The sequence below is a fragment of the Octopus sinensis genome, linkage group LG18 (genome assembly GCF_006345805.1).
Source record: "Octopus sinensis linkage group LG18, ASM634580v1, whole genome shotgun sequence".
NCBI lineage: Eukaryota > Metazoa > Mollusca > Cephalopoda > Octopoda > Octopodidae > Octopus > Octopus sinensis.
Genome location: NC_043014.1, coordinates 1874399 through 1897747, shown reverse-complemented (window position 1 = coordinate 1897747; position 23349 = coordinate 1874399). Strand labels below are relative to the sequence as shown.

Below are 23349 nucleotides of genomic sequence, written 5' to 3'. Positions count from 1 at the left end.
GTCTGGCACCTGTGCAGGTGGCACATAAAAAGCACCCACTACACTCTCAGAGTGGTTGGCGTTAGGAAGGGCATCTAGCCTTAGAAACACTGCCAGATCAGACTGGGCCTGGCGTAGCCTCCTGGCTTCCCAGACCCCAGTTGAACCGTCCAAGCCATGCTAGCATGGAAAACTTTAAACGATGATGATGATGATGATGATATATATATATCATCATCGTTTAACGTCCGCTTTCCATGCTAGCATGGGTTTTATATGTATATATATATGTTTGTGTGTCTGTGTTTGTCCATCCACCATTGCTTGACAAGCAATGCTAGTGTGTTTATGTCCCTGTAACTTAGCAGTTCGGCAAAAGACACAGATAGAATAAGTGCTAGGCTTACAAAAAATAATTCCTGGGGGGTTGATCTGGTTGACTAAAGGCGGTGCTCCAACATGGCCACAGTCAAATGACTGAAACAAATAAAAGGATAAAAAGAAACGATTTTTTTAAAAACATTGAATAGCTATGAGGGGTCCAGTAGAGTAGAATCGGAATCAAAGGACTCCAGAGGTGAAGAATAGTTGGGAACCATTGTTGTAGGCTATGGTAAAGACAGCATGCCTCGGAAGAGGGTAACTCTGAAAGAAGATTGGGAAAAGCACCAGTGCTGGTGCCCCGTAAAAAGCTCAGTCCCCTGTGGAAAGTGATTGGCATTAGAAAGGACATCCAGCTGTAGAAACCGTTACAAAACAGACAATGAGCCTCATGTGACCCCCTCCCCTGCCTTACCTGCTCCTGTCAAACCATCCAACCCATGCCAGCGCTGTTCAAGAATTTGGACCTGGAGATCTCCATTTCCAGCGACTTCGAGGGCCACGTCCCAGTGGTGTCAGGCGTCAACGAAGAGCCCTCGACTACAACAAGATGACCAAAGTTTCTTTTTTTTTTTTTCACGGTCTGGGGTCTCCCGCCCCTAAGCCCTAGCCCATCACCTAATCACCCTTACCCGTCTTGTTGCTTAACAACAACAACAACAACAACAACCCATGCCAGCATAGAAAACACGTTAGATGCTGTATGTATGCTTATGTACCAAATGATGTTCATTATAAAATCAAATTTTGCTCTCATTTTTCTCTGGGTTTCTATATTTTACTCCATGTGTTCTTTCAATCACAGCTGAGTGCAAGTATAACCAAGTGATTCAGAAGTTTGCTTCCCGACCGTGCAGTCACGAGTTCAACTCTTCTGTGTGGAATCTCAAGCAAGTGTTTTCGCTATAGCCATTGGCAGGCCAAAACCTTGTCAGTGGATTTGGTGGACAGAATCCTCCACCCCTGTTATGTATGGGTGTGTGTGTGAATCTTTGTTTTGATATGTCATAGTTGTGATGGAAGCGGTGTCCTTCGTCTCCAGTCTTCCTATGAAACATTTCCAGCTTTGAGGAAACATTACCTTGCTTGGAAACAAGGGAGGTTTGATGACAGGAAAGGCATCAATCGAAAATCTGTTTCAACGAATTCAGTTTGACCCATGCTCTCGTGGCAAAGTAACATATATATATAGGTGCAGGCGTGGCTGTGTGATTTTGAAGTGTGCTTCCCAACGGCATGGTTCTGGGTTCAGTCCCACTGTGTGACACATTGGCTAAGTGTCTTCTATTTTAACCTCAGGCCGGCCAATGCCTTGTGAATGGATTTGATTGACGGAAACTGAAAGAAGCCCATCGTATATATATATATGCGTGTTTGTCCCTCGTCCACCAGTTGACAACCGGTGTTGGTATGGTTACATCCCTGTAACTTACCGGTTTGGTGAAAGAGATCCGATAGAATAAGTACTGGGGTTGATTCATTCGACTAAAATGTGATGCCCCAGCATGGCCGCAGTCTAATGACTGAAGCAAGTAAAAGCTAATAGATAGGAAATTAAATCAGCGATGATGATGATGATGATGAAAAGAAAAAAGGCAAAGCACTCCAAAATTTATATTTGCTTTATTTTCAAACAATATTTAATACAGGGGAAAGAAAAACCAACATGGCTGAACAAGAAGCGTTTCATTAGGGGGGAAAAGCTTGAAATTTGGTTGCAAACAGTTAAAAAAAAAATCGAAACAACCATTTAGTTACATGGTGTGTCCGTTAAAACCAATTTTGTAATTCATTGCTTATTTCGTAACTCGTAAAATTTTATTTTTGCGACGATATATTATTATATATCCTTTGTTTTCCAGTTAATATACAGCAAACAGATCGCTTATCCGGCATTTTACTTACGTCCCTCCTCCATCAAAACAAGTACCACAGATAAAGTAAAAGGCATATAGTTCATAATTTAATTCTCTTCATCAGGTGTCTTAATGTTACGATTAGTGAACGTCATTGAAACAGCTGTAGAGGAGGAAAACTATGATCTCTATGTGAAATTGCGTTTTATTCTGAATTTTATCATAAGAGATATGCTGTTCTCAGCGATCGTTTTGTCTAATTTTGAATATACATGTTTAGAGTTTAACGATGTGTTATCAATTGTGTGTGTGTGTGTGTGTATGTGTATACAAGTATGTCTGTATACGTGTGTGTGTGTATATATATGTATATGTGTATCTATATGTATATATATATATGCGTGTATATATGTATGTATGTATATATGTATGTATATATGTATGTATATATGTATATATATATGTATGTATATATGTGTATATATATATATGTATGTATATATGTGTGTATATACATATATATATATGTATGTATATATGTGTGTATATAATATATATATTATATATATTATATATATATATATTATATATATATATATATATATATATATATTATATATATATATATATATATATATATATATATATATATATAATCAGCTCTTCCTATCTGCATAAATCTTATTCCGTGTTCTTGCCTTCTTGTGTTATTTTCTGCAAAACGAAAAGAAGATATATAAGTAAAAAGAAAGAAAAACGAATTGAATGAAACAACATCAACGAATTCTTCAGAAGCTTTTATCTCTAGTGAACAGAAAACTTCCCCAATCGAAATCTCGAAAACCATAAAGCCATTTCTGACACACGTTCTGTAACTGTACCCTATTCGTATACAGCACAGAGCTTCCTGCGGGTTTCCGCTGTTCTCTTGCTTCTTGGAAGAAAAAACAAAAAGCATAAAGTGTCGATAATCGTTTTGCTAAGCATTACATCTGTCTTTACGTTCTGAGTTCAAACGCTGACAAGGTCGACTCTGCCTTTTATCCTTTCGGGGACGTTGAAGTAAATATCAGTTGAACCGTAGGGTCGATATAATCGACTCGTCCACCAAATTTCAGGCCTTGTACCTACAGTAGAAAGGAATATCATACACATCTGTGAGGATTGTGTAGTTTTAATTGGTGCGTTTTTTTTTTGTCTGATATATTTATTCCATCGTAGTTTTCTAGTGTTTTGTGAGTCAGTCTATTAGTTTGTAAATAAATCAACTGCAACCTAACTATGGAACAGATGAACACAAAACCTCGACATTATTTACGTTATGACGGATATTTACCCTCATCTTTGTTGTTAACACAACGTTTCAGCTGATATACCCTCCAGCCTTCATCAGGTGCTTTGGGGAAATTTCGAGCCTGGGTTCTCATTCCTAAGATATTATTATTATTATTATTATTATTATTATTATTATTATTATTATTATTATTATTATTATTATTATTATTATTATTATTATTATTATTATTATTATTCAGGTCACTGCCTGGAATCAAACTCGGAATCTTGGGGTTAGTAGCCCGCGCTTTTAACCACTACGCCATAACAAGTCGATCCAGTGAGCAGGAGGGGCTCTGTGTACTGTAAAGCTGTCGTCAGGAGGGTCTCGAAACAGTGCCCATTCTCTCCTAGTGATCCCTGTAATGTACTGACGTCTGGTATGAGGTGCTTTCGATTGGTAGCGCATGCAAGTCTTGCTATGGGTTATATGAACCCATCATCGAAATAAATATCAATGGAAATAGTAGTTGTGATACCTGTGCCGGTGGCACATAAAAATCACCATCCGAACGTGGCCGATGCCAGCGCCGCCCCGACTGGCTTCTGTGCCGGTGGCACACAAAAAGCACCATCCGAACGTGGCCGATGCCAGCGCCGCCTTAGCTGGCTTCCGTGCCGGTGGCACGTAAAAAGCACCCACTACACTCTCGGGGTGGTTGGCGTTAGGAAGGGCATCCAGCTGTAGAAACACTGCGAGATCAGACTGGAGCCTGGTGCTGCCCCTAGCTTCCCAGACCCCGGTCGAACCGTCCAACCCGTGCTAGCACGGAAAACGGACGTTAAACGATGACGATGATGATGATGACCATCAAAAACCCTTAAAAACACAACACAAAATGCATTACAGTTTAACTAATATGGTTAATCCTTCTGTTCAATATAATACTATATAATCTGTATAATATCGATAGATACTTACTGAAAGATCTACGTCAAGCGTTGAACCCATCGGAGCGAAGTGGGTTGCCCTCATTATCATGGCAATGAAACCGTTTTCACCACAATTGTCAAAATCGGTTCTGTAGATACTGTAACACTCAACGATGGCTGTCAGAACGCTGGAAGAGAAAAAAAAGGTGTTTATTTATAAAAAGTGTCACCGACATGGAAAAAAAGATGTTCATGCTTTTCAGAGAAGAGAGCTAACGAAATAGACTTTATTTAGGGATTACTAGCAGTATCGCCCGGCGTTGCTCGGGTTTGTAAGGGAAATAACTATACAAGCATTTTTAGAAAGTTATAGCAAAAAATGCATGCATTAAAAATGGAAAAAAAAAAATGATGGTAAATTTTTTTTTAATCGTTGACTCATCCTAGACATTTTTAGAGAGTTACTTCCCTTATATAATTGCGAAAAAATGCATTAAAATGGAAAAAAATGATGGTAATTTTTTTTTTAAATCGTAGACTCATCGTAGATGCGCGCTAATACCCAGAAGGGCTCGATATGAATCACGACTATAAGATACCCGGTTTTGGTTAAACTGCACCGCAAAATGTGGGAGTAGTTAGGAATCTAAATCGTTGGAGACAGACACACAACTTCACTTTTATATATAAAGATTACTTGTACGAGTAAACTGAAATCTCTGCCATTTCTTGCATTCTCTCTCTCACGCACGCACACACACACATTAACTGACCTGGTATCTTCTGGAGGTTCATATAAGGGAACCAAGCAGTGTTCATGGTAATTCATCCAAAAGCGAACGCATTTGACATCAGTAAAGTACCCGGATAACACAGCTGCAAATAATAACACATTGAGAAAGATTCAGATGTGATAATTACAGAATGGCACTAATTAAATCATTATAATTAATTCTATGACATTGACTGAGAGAAAGAGAAAGAGTATTATATAAATACGTATATAAACCTACATTTATATATGTTTGCGTGTTTGTATGCCTATATACTTATACATGCATACGCTCATATTTTTCAAACGTTGTTATGTATCGGACGAATGAAGAAGAGAGTACTCAATACATGTAAAGTATACGGTTCTTTTAAACTAGTTACTTATCGCGCGACTCAAGTTTTACGCCGCATCGATCTTCAGGCGGGGACTGTTACAACAAGGCGAAGTGGCTCAGTTATATCTCTTGGTATGGATATAGTTTTTTTGGGAATCTGTCTTGGTCAAGTTTAAACAATTTCAAGAATTGCTTGTCTGTATATTTTGTACATCATGGGATATGTTAAAGCAATTATTTATGGTAAGATGATCTTTGCTTTACCGGTTTCTGCAGAATCTCCAAAGAAATAAATACACAACACGTGCATAGTTAAAAACACCAGATAGAAATACTCGTCTCTTCCATAACTCAACCCGGAGGAAAAAGAGGAGGATGTACACACAGAATCGCTTACAAAATCATTCGACCATGAATCTATAATTCTCCTACAAAATGTTTTTTTCCCATAAACAAATACATTTTAACAAAATAAAATCTTGACCGAAATACACAAGCACATATTGATCACAAATGACCTTAATGAGTTTAATGTGTAGATTCAACAAATAAAAATGATATGGACAAAACTAATTCATTCGTAGTAAGTTCAGTAAAAAATATAGCATAACAAAATGTATGCAAACATCCAACATGGCTACCCAATACATTCAAGGAAAATATACGTTAAACAACAAAGTAGTCAATCCAGAGAGAAGAAAACAACAGACAACTAACATACCAAAAAAAAAAATGTCAACAGGCGCAGGAGTGGTAAGTAGCTTGCTAACCAACCACATGGTTCCGGGTTCAGTCCCACTGCGTGGCACCTTGGGCAAGTGTCTTCTACTATAGCCTCGGGCCGACCAAAGCCTTGTGAGTGGATTTGGTAGACGGAAACTGAAAGAAGCCCGTCGTATATATGTATGTGTGTGTGTGTTTGTGTGTCTGTGTTTGTCCCCCTAGCATTGCTTGACAACCGATGCTGGTGTGTTTACGTCCTCGTCACTTAGCGGTTCAGCAAAAAGAGACCGATAGAATAAGTACTGGGCTTACAAAGAATAAGTCCCGGGGTCGATTTGCTCGATTAAAGGCGGTGCTCCAGCATGGCCGCAGTCAAATGACTGAAACAAGTAAAAAGAGTAGAAAAAAAAAGAGAGTCATAAACTGTAAGTAATAAATGGACGGTAAGTTGTAACAGTTCTCGCCTGAAGATGACAGCGGCATGAAATGAATATTCAGTTTACATATATAAATGTGTGTTTTAAGTATATACATTAATGTGTGTATGTGTAATGTAGAAGAAGAAGGCGGAAAATGTAATAATACCTGCAAGATTTGAACTCGACGTCTGCTGTAAAACGTATAGCTTTGTTAATCAATAACCCTTGGTCGCCGACATCAGTACACTTAAATTAAGTAGCTACAATAACAAACCAATGACATATCAACGGGGATCTCATGGCTTCTGCCAACAGAACCAAATGTGCCAAGTGGTGGTGGTGGTGGAAAACTGGCTGACGGATTAAGTCTACTACACGATTAGACTTTAGTAAGATTTGAACTCAGAGCACAAAATTCTGGGAGAGAGTCCAAAAGACATCTCGTGCAACGCTCAAGGGATTTCGCCAGTCCACTGCTTGAATCTGGCACTTTATATATGGCACCAGGAAGAATAAAAAGCAATCGAATGCTCGGCGGGATTTGATCTCAAATTGTACAAAATCGGAAGGCAGCGAGCTGGCAGAATCGTTACCGTGCCGGACAAAATGCTCTGTGTCATTTCTTCCGATCTTACGTTCTGAGTTCAAGTGCTACCAAGGCCGACTTTGTTTTTCATCCTTTCGGGGTCGATCAACTAAGCACCAGATGAACACTGGGGATCGATGTAATCGACTTATATTCCCCTCCCCAACGAAACGGCCGACCTTTTGCTAAAGTTTGAAACCAATTGTATAAGCCGGAATAAGCACCGAAGGCCGTTTCATCCGATGCTCCGACGGCTCAACCAATTTGCCTCTTTATGAACTCTTTGTTTTATTTCAAGAGAAGAATCGGATTAAGACCTTCACTTTTGTTACCATTTTGTTCAAATAGTTCCTGTTGTAGTATAATGGTGATTGTAATGAAGGTTGGATGTTGATTGGAATGGCGATAGGGACGTGGCTGGAATAGAATACGGAGGGAAAGGGAATTATATTTCATTGTTCTACATTTACCTCCAACAAAAGAATTTACTGGTTCCGTTTTCATGCACATTGCACTGGGCTGCTGCGGGATCGTCGACCCACACTCAGCGCACATAATATATTTTGGCACCGCTTGCCTGCAACAACACAATAAGCAATAATTTTTCACACAGATTTCACAAAGCGATACAAACGCATAGAAACACAGAGATATCGACATGGAAACACATGTAGCGACGTGTACTCACATAATAGCATAATGTTAGAGAAGAGAGAAACAAAAAGAGATTGACAGAATGAGACACATTCCGTCATTCTCATCAACCTTGTTATGTCGAAGCATCATTTTCTATCTTTATTTTCGTATACGTAGATTATACAATAGGAATATTTTCCTCCGATGTTAAAAACAAAACTTGCTTTATTCAAATTTATACATTCAGCGCCTTTCCAAATCTTATTTTTCGCATCTATCAATCTATCTCTCTATCTATCGCTGAGTTCAAATTCCGCCGAGGTCGACTTTGCCTTTCATCCTTTCGGGGTCGATAAATAAAGTACCAGTTTCGTACTGGGTCAATGTAATCAACTTAATCCCTTTGTCTGTCCTTGTTTGTCCCCTCTATGTTTAGCCCCCTTGTGGGTAGTAAAGAAATATATCTATCGCTTTCTCTCTTTCTCCCCCTCTCTCTCTCTATATATATATTTATATATATATATATATGTGTGTGTGTGTGTGTGTGTGTGTGTGTGTGTGTGAGTGTATGTGTGTGTGTGAGTGTGTGTGAGTGTGTGTGTGTATGTGTGTGTGTGTGTGTCTACATTATTTTTGCTTGTGTTTCTTTCTTATTCCTCAATGGTTTACACGAGCAGGTGAGGTCCTATCATAACCACATTCGATCAACTGTGGGGTGCACCCCAGAGATCTGTTTCGTTCCCAAGACTCTTGCCTGTGGGCATTAACGGCCTTCTCTTCGCAGATGATAACAGCCTTACCTGCTTTATAATCCTCTGCACAAACAACCCACGCATCCACACATCTCACCTTAACTGTGTCATTCAACCGTATTACATAACATCATTAACGAAAGAGAAACCGGTTGGTTACGCTCTATCTCTGCAAATAAGACCCATCCCCCCACTAATAAAACTCCACTGCCCTGATACTCTTTGTATATACAAATGCTGGACCGAAATCTTACCTGACTTTCTAAGATGTAAAATTGACACTGTTATACAGTGATATATTCGAGCTAAGGTTTTCATCTTTAGCGGTGCCGTGACAACGTTTTGGCCGAGGTATTCTCCCGCCATCTTCAGTTTCTTCTTGTATTTTGAAACTCTCTTGGAATTTCGTATGTTTGTGTGTCTGTGTTTGTCCCCCTAGCATTGCTTGACAACCGATGCTGGTGTGTTTGCGTCCCCGTAACTTAGCGGTTCGGCAAAAGAGACCGATAGATTAAGTACTAGGCTTACAAAGAATAAGTCCCGGAGTCGATTTGCTCGACTAAAGGCGATGCTCCAGCATGGCCACAGTCAAATGACTGAAACAAGTAAAAGAAAGTAAAAGAGAGTATAGTAAAAAACTAGTGATATTTGCAGGATTTAATTAAATTTTAGTTGAATTAAAGCAACAACAACAACAACAACAACTGCAATGGCAACACCAACAAATACAATGATTACAAACAATAATAGCAACAATTATGTCAATAAATACAAATAATCGATGTTAAATAATGACGGAAGCAATTGTTAAACCACACCCACAGGTATGTTATGACACAGTTTAATAACACCATATACACCTGAACAATAACATACACAGCTGAACAACATTATATCCATCGTAACAACATTATATACACCTGAGCAACAGTTCTATACACACCTGAACAACATTATACACACCTGAGCAACAAGTCTATACACACCTGAACAACGTTATACACACCTGAGCAACAAGTCTATACACACCTGAACAACGTTATACACACCTGAGCAACAATTCTATACACACCTGAACAACGTTATACACACCTGAGCAACAATTCTATACACACCTGAACAACATTATATACACCTGAGCAACAATTCTGTTCACACCTGAACAACATTATATACACCTGAGCAACAATTCTATACACACCTGAACAACATTATACGCACCTGAACACCATCACTATATACACCTGAACAATGCAATATACACCTGAATTACACAGTGAGCCCCACAAACAGCACAATACGTATTTGAGTACACATCCGGGGAACATGTTATGCATTCCCCACAAGGGGTCAATGAGACCTTTACGTGGACACGTAACCGGATTATAGAGCCAATAGATCCCTCTCAAATCTCATCCCATCAGTCTTAAAAGAAAGGGGGCACATTCAATATTGTTTTTTCTTTCTTTCTTTGATCCAGCATACCTGAAATAGAACATTGCATTTACCGCTCCCCACCCACCCCATAAGATGATTATGAACTCTGATTTATTTTATAAAATTATATCAATATTTAAATTGAGTAATATATACATTATTTGTATTATTTGCATTTGGCAGATATTTGTCCTCATCTTGTTTGTTGTTAACAAATTTCCCCAAGACACCTGATGAAGGCTGGAGGGTACATCAGCCGAAACGTTGTGTTAACAACAAACAAGATGAGGAGAAATATCCGTCAAATGTAAATAATGTACATAATTCCTCATCTCTTAAATATAGAACTGAGTAATATATGTATCAGTCTTGTTTTTAAAAATCGACCGAGAAATAATCTATGAATCGAATGTATTACACATTAGTTGTGTTCGTATAACAAACGAGGAGGTTGTTGACTCTAGAAGTCAATTGCGTAGCGGTCACAGCTTCTGTTGTTGTAATAACAACCTTACTACTCCACCATTAACGGCATGGAATAGCCGCAAGCTGTTTTGAGAAGCTACAAAACGTATACAAATATTTCCCTCGATGATGAAATCGAGTTAGCAATCGAAACACAGCGCCGCATCTGGGGTGATTTGATAGTTATTTTTAAATTAATACACTCACTTCCTAGTGTTTTTTGCGTGCACATCCTTGTGCATACACATACGCACATTTGCATAATTATAATATATACAGGCATACTTATATATATATATATATATACCACGAAACACGTGTGTGTCTCTGTGTGTAAGTGAGCAATTAAGAACCCATGCAGCGTTGTATCCAAACACTATATAAAAATGGCTATTTCTGTTGATAACATTGATAACATTTAATATGCATAAACCAACAAGTCCTGTTGTAGAATAACAAAAAGTGGGCGTTACCATTTCAAACATAGTTTAAGATAAATTATTGCTAATAAAAGTAGTACACACATGCACACACGCACACACACATACATACATAACGTATATGTGTGTATATATATATATATATATATATATATATATATATATATATATATATATATATATATATATATATATATATATATATATATATATGTATATATATGTATATATTCTAAATGTGGCTGAAGATTGCTTTACATTTTAAAACTGATGTAATACTTACATTGTTTAATAAATGAAGAAGTAGCATGATGAAACGATTGTACTACACTACCTTGGTAATCCTTGTTGCATATTTTTATATATATATATATATATATATATATATATGTGTGTGTGTGTGTGTGTGTATGTATGTATGTGTGTGTGCGTGTGTGTGCTTGTGTGTGTGTGTGTATGCATCTATATTCTAATATTTATGTATACATGCACGACAGCTGTTTCGTAGCGTGTTACTGATGTATTCAAAAATGACATCATATCATATAATCCACCATTTTAGGTAAAATTTTAAACAGGTATAAACAGGTGAGATAATACCTTGATGGTGACAGATCCAACCGACATTTTTGGATAAAAGGTATTTTCGAAAAATATCATTAGAATTTATGGAGAAATTACAAGGTTTGTCTATAAGGGTCGTGCGAGAATCAAAGAGATCAGGAGACTATTATTTCAAAACAGATATCTTAATTAATTTAATTACTTCTTAGTTATCGCCCTGTGAACTCTTATGTTATTGTACCTAGCCATTTTTGACGTCCTACACGTTGATGTGCCTAGATTCTTATGAATCCTATAACTAATACATACACACACATACACAAACACATGTATATGTATGTATGTATGCGTATATCCATACATATATATATATATATACATATATATATGTGTGTGTGTACATGTATATATATATATATATATATATATATAGATAGATAGATAGATAGATAGATAGATAGATAGATAGATAGATAGACAGACAGATAGAGAGAGAGAGAGAGAGAGAGAGAGATAGATAGATAGATAGATAGATAGATAGATAGATAGATAGATAGATAGATAGATAGATAGATAGATAGATATTTATTCACATTATATCGTGAAATTTTACTAATACAGGATGTATCAGGTAATGTAGGCTTAATTTTATGTCGCCAGTTTTATATAATCTGGTATTCTAATATCATATGGAATAATTATAATTATAATGTAATATAATATAATAGATTAAGAAAACATCCATTTTCTCCGCCTATTCCTATGGGTCAGATTCCGCAAGCACCTCCTTCATACTGTTTATTTATCTTTTTATGGGATGGAGTGGATTCAACGCTTTGTGTAGTATCCTCCTTAACTATGTTGCTTTGACCACCCATTTGTTGTCCCATCACGGGAACCAGTGGATCTAATCCAACACCGCTCAGGAGGGTCTTGGGGGTTAGATTCCTCAAGCACCCCCTCTATAGGGTCTTATCACAAGCAACGGCCATTGGCTTTCCTGGAATTAGGCTTTCCCAAACGTCACCAATTGAGACATTGGAGATTCTCCATAGTCCATCTCGTTCTTGGTTTTGCCTTTAGGTCTCCTGCCAGTTGGCTCAGCTTGAAGAATCAGTCTTGCGATCGTTTCCTGCAATATTACAATCACATGCCTGTGGTACCGGATCTATGACTTCTCAATGCCTTGAAGTAGCGGCTCGACCTGGAGAAACTTCCTGATCTCCAAGCTGCGTATCCTGCTCAAGTAATATTATTGCAGAGATCCTTTGGAGGAACTCTTCATTTCGTGATCGTACTCTTTCGATCATTACTACCTAAGATTCATGACCAAAGGTGGACCCATGCAAAGATTAAAATAATTGAAATTAGGGACTTGAAAATACTAGAGGAGGAGGAGAACGGAGTCAACCTCTACTCTCACACTTCCACCACGTACTAATTGACCAACAATTGACTTTGGAGATTCTCCGTATTCCATCTCGTTCTTGGTTTTACCTTTCGGTCTCCTGCCACTTGGCTCAGCTTGAAGAATCAGTCTTGGGATCGTTTCCTGCAACATTCCAATCACATGTCCATAGTACTGGACCTTTGACCTTTGAATGTGGAGAAGTGGAGGCCCCACAAAGAAAGACTCGCTGAACTCCGGTTTGAATTCAATAATTATGCGTGGAAATTGCTTATATGCTTTTTGCCATTGTCCACTGTACAAGGGCGGAGGTTATTCATGAAATGAATATGTGTGTGTGTGTTTGTGTGTGTAATTCATTAATCTAATAACTGAAGTGTAATTATGCTTAATGGAGCCAATTTAGAAATTAAATTAAAGTCAGCCGTCACTCACGAGCGAGTAGGGAAATATAACATGTACCATAATTTTACTGATTGTCTTAAGTGCCCGTTTAGTCGCGAGTAGACGTAGACACCCGGTCGACCATCCACCCTGACGCCTTTTGGACAGCGGAATAGCCACGATGTGACAACCAGAGGAGAAAGAGAGGGGAGAAGAGTCGGACAGAAAGAGAGAGAGAGAGAGGGTTGATGCACACACACACACACACTGGCTGGTACTCGTTTCTGTTGAGTAGATTGGAGCAACGTAAAAGGAAAAGACTTGCTTAAGGACACAACGCACTACCCGATCTAGGAAATAAATCTGTATAATCAAAATAAGTAGTGATGCAGTACGACTGTTTCAAGCAGCTCCATTTAATAGAACAATGCAATCATTACATCAATTTAAATGCAGTGCCATCATCAGTTGCACATATATATACATATACATGTGTGTGTGTGTGTGTGTGTGTGTGTGTGTGTGTGTGTGTGTGTGTGTGTGTATGTATGTATGTAGTTATGTATGTATGTATGTATGTATATATATATATATATATATATATATATATATATATATATATGTATGTATGTATACATGCATATGCTTATATGCAGAAGGTGAGGATGGTGGTTGATTTTTATGCACTCGCTGTGTAGCGAAGGAGGGTTTTGGTTCAAATTTCCCTGAGTTGTATTTTAGCTTGCATTCCTCTCTCGGTTACCCGAAGAAAATCGACCTCACACAAGGTGAATCATTGTGAAAACACCGGATATACACACAGCAAAGGTTTATATACATATACCCGTACATATCAATACACAAACTCTCTCACACACACACACATACATACACACATAGATATATTGGCATAAGCAAACATAGAACACACAGAAAAGTCACAGGCACACATATAATGCACGAGTGTTTCATTAATGTTGAGAAATTTTATGCGTTCCGTCTGAACGAGAAATGCGTTCTCATTTCCCCGCCAACCTTATTCTTCATATTAAATATCTACCATTTGATAAGGTTTCATATTTAACCCAGATATCTGGCGGCACCACGTTTTTCATCTCTCTCTGATAAATAGGAAATTGTTAAAGAAAATACGTAGGTCTGTTTAGTTTCCAATTAAACGTCCATTAATTGGTTTAATTCAGAAAGTGATACGTATGGAAACATATAGACGCATACAGCCGTGGATTTATGCATTTATATGCTTAGCAGAATTGACTGTTGTTGTAGTGTTTACAGTCATTTTTGCAGCTATCAGATGTTGCTTGGATAATTCAATACCACCTATCGCATGTATTGAGTACTGTTTTTTGCTTGTATGCTGTAAAATTAGCAAACTTATCTGTCTGTTTGCCTGTATGTCTGTCTATCTGTCTGTCGTTATCTTTTTCTCTCTCTCTCCCTTTCTCTCTCTCTCTCTCTCTCTCTTTTTCATTCTGTCTCTCTGTGAACGCATATGCAAATATATTAAACACATACTCACGTATACATATATATCATATGTGTATATGTTTACATACATATACTTGCATACATACATACATACATACATACATACATACATACATACATACATACATACATAATACATACATACATACATACATACATACGTACATACATACATACATACATATGCCTACATACATCCATCCATCCATACATACATACATGCATACAGGCATACATACATACATACATACATATGCATACATACATACATACATACGTACATGCATACATACATACATACATACATACATACATACATACATACATACATACATACATACGTACATACATACACACATACATACATACATACATACATACGTACGTACATACACACACACATACATACATACATACATACATACATACATACATACAATACACAAGTGTCTAGTCTGATAAATATAAGGTTCAGAAATGGTTGTGCTGATGACGACTATTGAGGTAGAAACTCGTGCTTACTGCTCCTGTCTTCTTGTATTTAGAGTTGGTACCAATTGAGACCAGACCATTTGTCTACTTTTTCTGGAAGCGGAGATAATTGCAATGAATTAGGAATTTATGCTGTGTGTCGTTTTAGATCGCCTTTTTCGATTTTCATCGTTGGTATATGTCATAGGAGCATATATTTAGCCTCGTGTCTTTTGTTCAAATGCATGTCACTGGCCAGAATGAGTTAAGATCGAACCTTCACTTTAGTTTCGGTTCCACATACGTGCACGAACACACACATACACACGCACACACAAACACACATACACATATATACATATACACACATAAATGCATATGCATGTGTATATATAGATGTATATATGTATGTATTTATGCATGTATGTATGTATTTATGTATGTATGTATGTATGTATATGTATACACACACACACACAGACATGCACATACGCAGATGCACACACATACACATATATACATATACACACATAAATGCATATACATGTGTATATATAGACGTATGTATATATGTATGTATTTTTGCATGTATGTATGTATATGTATACATACACACACTCACACACACTCACACTCACACGCACACTCACAGTCTCTCTCTCTCTCTCTCTCTCTCTCTCTCACACACACACACACACAAATGATTTATTACGTACTAACTAGTTTCCAAGGAAAGGAAAACACCAAATGTTCGTTGGCCCAAAGATATCATTTATCAAACGAATCAGAAGTTTCTCCACCCCACGCTGGTCCCCTTTCTTGTTCAGTGGTTTCACCGAAGAAAGATAATCATAAACACATTGGTTAAGATGTATAATATACGCGGATTGAAAGAAAAGCGATGTTAGAAAGAGCATAACTTTTTTTATTTACTGGCGTTTACAGTTTAAATTACAAACGCTGTTAATGCAACATTTCCGGTTTTAACTGCTCTTCCTGTTCTGTTTCAGCGCAGCAAAATAAAGGATCCGCGGCTGAAACAACGGGTTCTTAAGGTGCGGTCTACTTGACATTCACAGAAGTCTACAAGTTGTTTACGGAGAAGACGTTCTTGACAAGTGCAACGTACACACGAAGGATTTGGAGAAGGGTACTCAACGATGGTACAAATACATCGCTTGTCATGGAATCTGTGTTAAATAATAAATAAAATAAATGCGCCCTTTTAAAGCCTAGCCAGGCTCTTGGGCCCGGTTTCCCGGTTTCATTGGCGTATGTGTTCCCCAGCTGGACGGGACACCAGTCCATCGCAGCGTTACTCATTTTCCCCAGTTGAGTGGACTGGAGCAACGTGAAATGAAGTGTTTTGCTCACGAACACAACGCGTCGCCCGGTCCAGGAATCGAAACTAAAATCTTACTATCATGATGCTGACACTCTAACCACTAAGCCACGCGCCTTCACCTGTTAAATAATGCGGTTGTATAAAGGATGGGTTACTTTAACAATATGCTCAATATAAACGAACTATGTCAGTTAATAAAAAAATGTGAAGTCCACTTTAGATAGAGGCCCTGTGAGAGTGTCTGTATATGTTGGCTGTCCAGTGATGACCGAGGGAGATCATCACTGACTATTTCCCATGCAAAATGTCAGCAAGGTATTAGGTTATTCCACCCGTGGTGCCGTCCTGCTTGACTCAGTATTAGAGAGTTGCTTTGGTGGCAATCGCGCAATCTGGTATTTTGGCTCCAATGAGGTTTATACAACACTGCACAGACACTACCCACTTCTTATTGACACGATCCAGAGACAAGCCAGGACAAGATATTCAGTGCCAACATGGGTCGAAGGATTAGGAATGCGGAAGCGTCATGATCTCAACCGCAAGCGAAAGCTCCCCCGAAATGTTCAATGCCATTTTACATACATACATACATACATACATACATACATACATACATACATACATACATACATACACACAAACACACACACACACACACGCACATACACATGAAAGAAGGTTTGAAAATGCTATTTTAAAGATGTTTATTCACTTGACCGGTTTCACTTTTCTAGAAAAATATTGTCAAAAGTAAAATGTAAAGCTTTGTAAAAGCTTTGTAAAAGCTTTGTTGTGTTAAGTACTGGTTGTCACAAGAGTATTAAATTACATATATACATTCTTTAATAATAATAATAAGAAGAAGAAAATGTTAAAAACTGTTTACAAGAAAGTATTTAAGAAAATGTCAACAAAAAGTATTTGGAATTCAATAAAAATCATGTTTGTTTGATAGTATATATATACACAGTATGTATATATATATACGTCTTGGGGAAGTATTTTGATGCTGGAATTAGAGTCATGATGGGCGAGATATATTTTAGACAGATAAGCATATTGTGAATGTGATTATCTGTCCTCTGTCACCTGCATTATGAAATATCGCAAAAAAACGAAATTTTTCATTCGTCACCGCCTCTCCCCGTTTCTCTGTGAATCCCTCGAACATAATGTGTTACGTCCCCAGGGTTTGAATGCAGTTGTAAAGCTGATGACATTTTAAACCTGACCCATGCAGATGAGGTCAATGTCATTGATATTCAGCTAGAATTTCTGCAAGTTTATGCTTGAAGGGAAAACGTTAAGCTGGAAAGAAATGACATACTTTTATTGAGATACAGAATTAGAGGGAAAACATTTGATGATGGCACTGGGTGTGCAGGGTGGGATATAGTTTAAACAGGGGGTGGATAGTCTATTAGGGGTTCTGGTCCTGTTTTGGTACCCACAGAGTTTTTTCTTTACAATATAATAATTCTGGTCTCGTTGTGTCACGACATAATATATTATTAAGGTTACAGAATTTAGTAAAAGACTAGAAATTCTAAAGGGAGAGGACAAGTCGGTTACACCAACTCCAGTACGTGACTGGTACTTTATTTTATTGGCCCCGAAACGATTAAAAGGTAGAGTCTACCTCGGCGAAATTTGAACTCAGAAATTCGCTAAGCATTTCGTTCGACGCACCTACGATCCTATTACCTCACAGTCTTAATAATAATCATTATTTCTACTTTAGGTATAAGAGCTTGAAAATATTTTTAGAGAAGGGGGCTAATTGATTACATCGACCCTGGTGTGTAACTGGTCATTATTTCATCGACCCCGAAAGGATGAAAGGCAAAAATCGACCTCGGCGGAATTTGAACTCTAGAACGTAAGGACGGACGAAATGCCACAAAGCATTTCGCCCGTCTGGATCTTCTGGATCGAGGTTGACTTGTGCCAGAACACCAATTAACCATCACCTACCGCTATACACGCCTCTGCAAACCAGAACATACCACTACTACCATCAGCCCACCACTACCACCACGACCATCACGACGACCACCACCACCGCCACCACCACGACCACCACCACCACCACCACCACTACTACTACTACTACTACTACTACTACTACTACTACTACTACTACTACTACTACTGGCGCTGCTGCTACTACTACTACTACTCATCATCATTCATCATTGTTCGACCGTGGTCGAGACAATGGAATTTACCATGCTACACCAGACTTCACGGTCCATCATGGCATTACGGAGGTCCTGTTGCCGGATGCCTGTATCCCTGGAGATTACATCAGGGTAGGAGAGTGTGCGCCCTCTGGTATTGCGAGTAGATGGCTTCCAGAGGAGAAGAGTAGAAATTACCTCTTTTTCAGCTCTACAACAATGTCCAGCAAACTGGACTCTCCTACCTTTCACAAGAGATGACACAGGTGGTAGTTTCCCATATATTTGCATTTTGGTTGGATGACGCCTCCACGATAGATTTTGAGCTCTCATAAGGAGGCGAGTGTAGGTTCCATCCAACCGCCTTTCAAGCTTCTTTGATAACGTCCAGGTTTCTGAGCCATATAGTAGAATTGGTTCGACTGTGGCTTTGAATATTTCAAGTTTGAAGTCTCTACTTAGATTTGATGACCAGATCTTATGCATGTCATTACAGGCTGACCAGGCCATACCCTTTCTAGTTAGAAAATCTTTTCCAGATGATGATATGTATGACCCAAGATATTTGTAATATCTGCTACTACTGGCGCTGCTACTTACTACTTCAACTGTTAATCCTCTACATCAGGAAACACCGATACAAACTACCATGTAATTCTGTACGACACCACACAAGACAAGGGCAACACTACATCCCACTACATACCACTACATACCACTACATACCACTACATACCACTCAGTACCGTTACACTCCAGTACACACTACAACATACCACATCGTGTCACCACACACTACTACAGACGTCACTCCAAACCACATTGCATCCCTATGCACAACAACCCGCAACGGAACACTCTTACTTCTCCATTTCACAGCAATCCACACCGACAAACACTTTTAATAAATTTTTATATTTAGGAGACGAGGAATTATTTACATTATTTATATTATTTACATTTGACGGATATTTGTTCTCATCTTGTTTGTTGTTAAAACATTATTTCGGTTGATATACCCTCCAGCCTTCATCAGGTGTCTTGGGGGAAATTTCGAACTTGGGTTCTCATTCCTAAAGTATTTTTCGATGTTGTTGTTGTTGTTGTTGTTGTTATTGTTGTTGTTGTAGTTGTTGTTATTATTATTATTATTATTATTATTATTATTATTATTATTATTATTATTATTATTATTATCATCATCATCATCATCATTATTATTATTATTATATATTTGACTTTTGCTTTGCATTTTTACAATTTGGCTCCAAGTCTCACCCAGAGACCTCAAGAGACAACAAGTTGGAAGTTCATGTTGGTGTTATGCTTAGGGTGCGATATATTCGGTTTTGTACTTAGTGTTGTTCTAGAGAATGTTTAAGAAACCATAAGAAAATTATGTTTGTTTTAAAACTTGAGATTACATAGAAAGTATTTTATTATTATTATTATTATTATTATTATTATTATTATTATTATTATTATTATTATTATTTATTATTATTATTATTAATATTATTATTATTATTATTATTATTATTATTGTTATTATTATTCAGGTCACAGCCTGGAATCGAACTCGGAATCTTGGGGCTAGTAGCCCGCGCTCTTAACCACTATGCCATATGCCCGTGGGGAGCAAAGAAGATGAGGATAAATATCCGTCAAATGTAAATAATGTAAATAAACACTTTTAAGCCCCCCCCGCCTCCACCAGCAAAAATAACCCACAATCTTTCAGTAATTGAAACATTGATTGACTTACTTGCAATAGAATTTAAGATAATCAACTAATTTGTCTCCATAAAGATTTCTGCCGCTCCAAGTGGCCAAGTCGGCTCTGACGAGGCTAGAAAACAGACAAGTTCGGTACCGCTTTGCGCATGTCTGAGTGCCGACTTTTAACGAAATCGAACTGCCTGAAATGATAAGGAAATATATACATTTATTTTACATATTTACAAAATCATTAGTTTTGTCTTCAAATTCAGTGCTATCACGCGGATAGCACACACACACACACACGCACGCACGCACACACGCACACACACACAATTTATTTAAAATGGATATTTATCCCGTGACTAGAGTTTTATGCTGCTGCGATCTTCAGGCAAGAACTCTCAGCAATCAGTGTAGTTGTAAATTTTAGCCTAAGTATAGGTCTTTGTGTCAATCGATTAGATTATTTTGTTTGATTTGGTACCGACAGTTTGGTAGCTACTTTTTTAGTCTCTTCAGTGGTTGCCATTTCTGTACTGATTGGTATCTTATTTTGATTTTTGTTGAATTTGTCTGTTAGAGTCGTATGTAGGTATCTGTAGTTTATTTTACTGTTTTCATTTGTAATGAGTTTATTGGGGGGACCTTCACAGGTTTTACAGATATATTCAGTGGCAAAAGTACACAAGATAGAAAGAGAGAGAGAGAGAGAGAGAGAGAGAGACGTCCTTTACAAGTAAACAACCTTAAGATGTTCAGAATAAATTTCAACAAACAAATAATATAACCGAAAGTGTGTCTGTCTATCTCGTCCACATTCAGTACCAACAGCAGATACCGTCTGCCTTTCTTTCTCTCTTTCTGTCTGTCTGTCCCTCTCTCTCTCTCTCCTCTCTCTCTCTCTCTCTCTCTCTCTCACACACACACACACACACACACACACACACACACACACACACAAGTATTCACAGCAAAACAGCAAAATACTTTAAAGATATATAAAAGCAAAATTGCCACAAAGTACTAAAAAACCTTTATATCTATCATTTAAAAAGTAAAGGCATTTATGAATCCCCAAGTTCATTAACAACATTTGTCATAAGTAAATTTATGTCGATCGATCAAGAAAGTATTTTAAGGGATACAACTTACAGAAAAAAACCCCAAAAGAAACCAAATATCCTGCGTTTGTCTGTAAATAGGGCCAAATATCAGCTGCGACTTAGCTCTTTATTTTATACCAGTGGTTCCAAAAGTGAGCAGTATTTCCCCACTGGGGTCGGTGGAAAGTTCCAAGGGAGTATTGAAAAAAAACAGGGGATAATGGGGTAGGGATTCATGTAAAAGGTGGGGTGATAAGGGGTTCCGATTCATGTAAAACCAACAAAATAATGGGTTTCTTTAGGTTAAATTTTATTTGTGAAATACAGTTGCTTTGAATTTGCTTCAGAAAGGGATCTGTGTTTGTGATGGTTAGTTGGGGTGTGGTGCGTTACGAACGTGGTCTGGGTGTCAAGGGGGCGGCATCCTGAAACAGTTTCGGAACCACTGTTTTATACAAACTTTTTAAAGTTTTGGCACAAATGAGATGATTGATGGAAAGACTTAACGAAGCTATCCAAAGCACCGAAGACACAGGAAAACCTGTCTGTGTCATGTGAGGACGTTAGATAAATATTTACATATATAGGATGTATGTACGAGGCTAATAAATTCCTCAGTGTTTTCGGGGTTTATTGTTAATGCTCTGAGATTCTTGGGTTATTGGTCACAAGGGAAGAGTTTTATAAGAATTTATTTTATATTTCTCACGTTACCAAATCTATAGGTGGAGCCACTGAATTGCACCAAAGTGACGGAAATTTCCTCATTAAGTCAATGTATCGTTTTACAACGCGCACGCGCGCACCCACAGACACACACATAGATACACACACACACATATATATATACATACATAGATGCATATATATATATATGCACATGCGCACATGTTGATACATATGCATTGTGTATGCATACATATAAATATACATACACTTATATATACACTTATATTAATGCATATATATATATGTACACACACACACACACACACACACACATACATATATATATATATATATATATATATATATACATCCATATATATATATATATATATATACACACACACACACATAAAATTTCATTATTCATCAAAAATATATTCCTGCTATATATACATATATATATTCACGCACACATACATACACATATATATAATTTCATTTTTCATTAAAAATACTAATGTCATTTTTTATTAGTACCAATATTACCGCTTATTGATGAAGTCGTTGCCGCTGGTAATAATCATATAAATAGATCGATATATGGACAAATCAATAGCCTAATCGTCGAGGGACAGTTAGATACAAAAGAAGATAATATAAATATGTCGATCTGTCTTCTAGATTGGAGATATTTTCGAAAACTGAACTAATTTATTCTTGTTGATAACTTCACCTTCAGCCTTCCATATTTTTACGCGACTCAGTTCAATGGCTTCCTTCTATGCGGTTGGTAAGATATTTATATTTCAATGGAGAGCGGATGAAAATGCGAGGGACAGAAGGAAATGAAACTAAAATGAGTACCTCAAGGAGCATTGAACCAGCATCCCCAAGTTGATGGTTGATGCACCGACAGAAACGTTAGCACGCCGGGCAAAATGCTTAGCGGTATTTCGTCTGCCGTTGGGTTCTGAGTTCAAATTCCGCCGAGGTCGACTTT

General features: G+C 37.6%; 1 protein-coding gene across 1 annotated transcript; it reads right to left on the bottom strand.

Moving 5' to 3' along the window:
- Positions 1-1971: 1971 nt before the first annotated feature.
- LOC115221821 lies at positions 1972-22222 on the bottom strand. Its single transcript, XM_029792053.2, has 7 exons — positions 22205-22222; positions 20621-20774; positions 7732-7838; positions 5198-5300; positions 4474-4612; positions 2851-2930; positions 1972-2583 (listed from the first exon to the last, which is right to left on the bottom strand). The coding sequence occupies exons 3-6, from the start codon at positions 7814-7816 to the stop codon at positions 2898-2900; spliced, it is 360 nt and encodes a 119-aa protein (XP_029647913.2). The 5' UTR covers positions 7817-7838; positions 20621-20774; positions 22205-22222; the 3' UTR covers positions 1972-2583; positions 2851-2897.
- Between the last annotated feature and the right edge of the window lie 1127 nt (positions 22223-23349).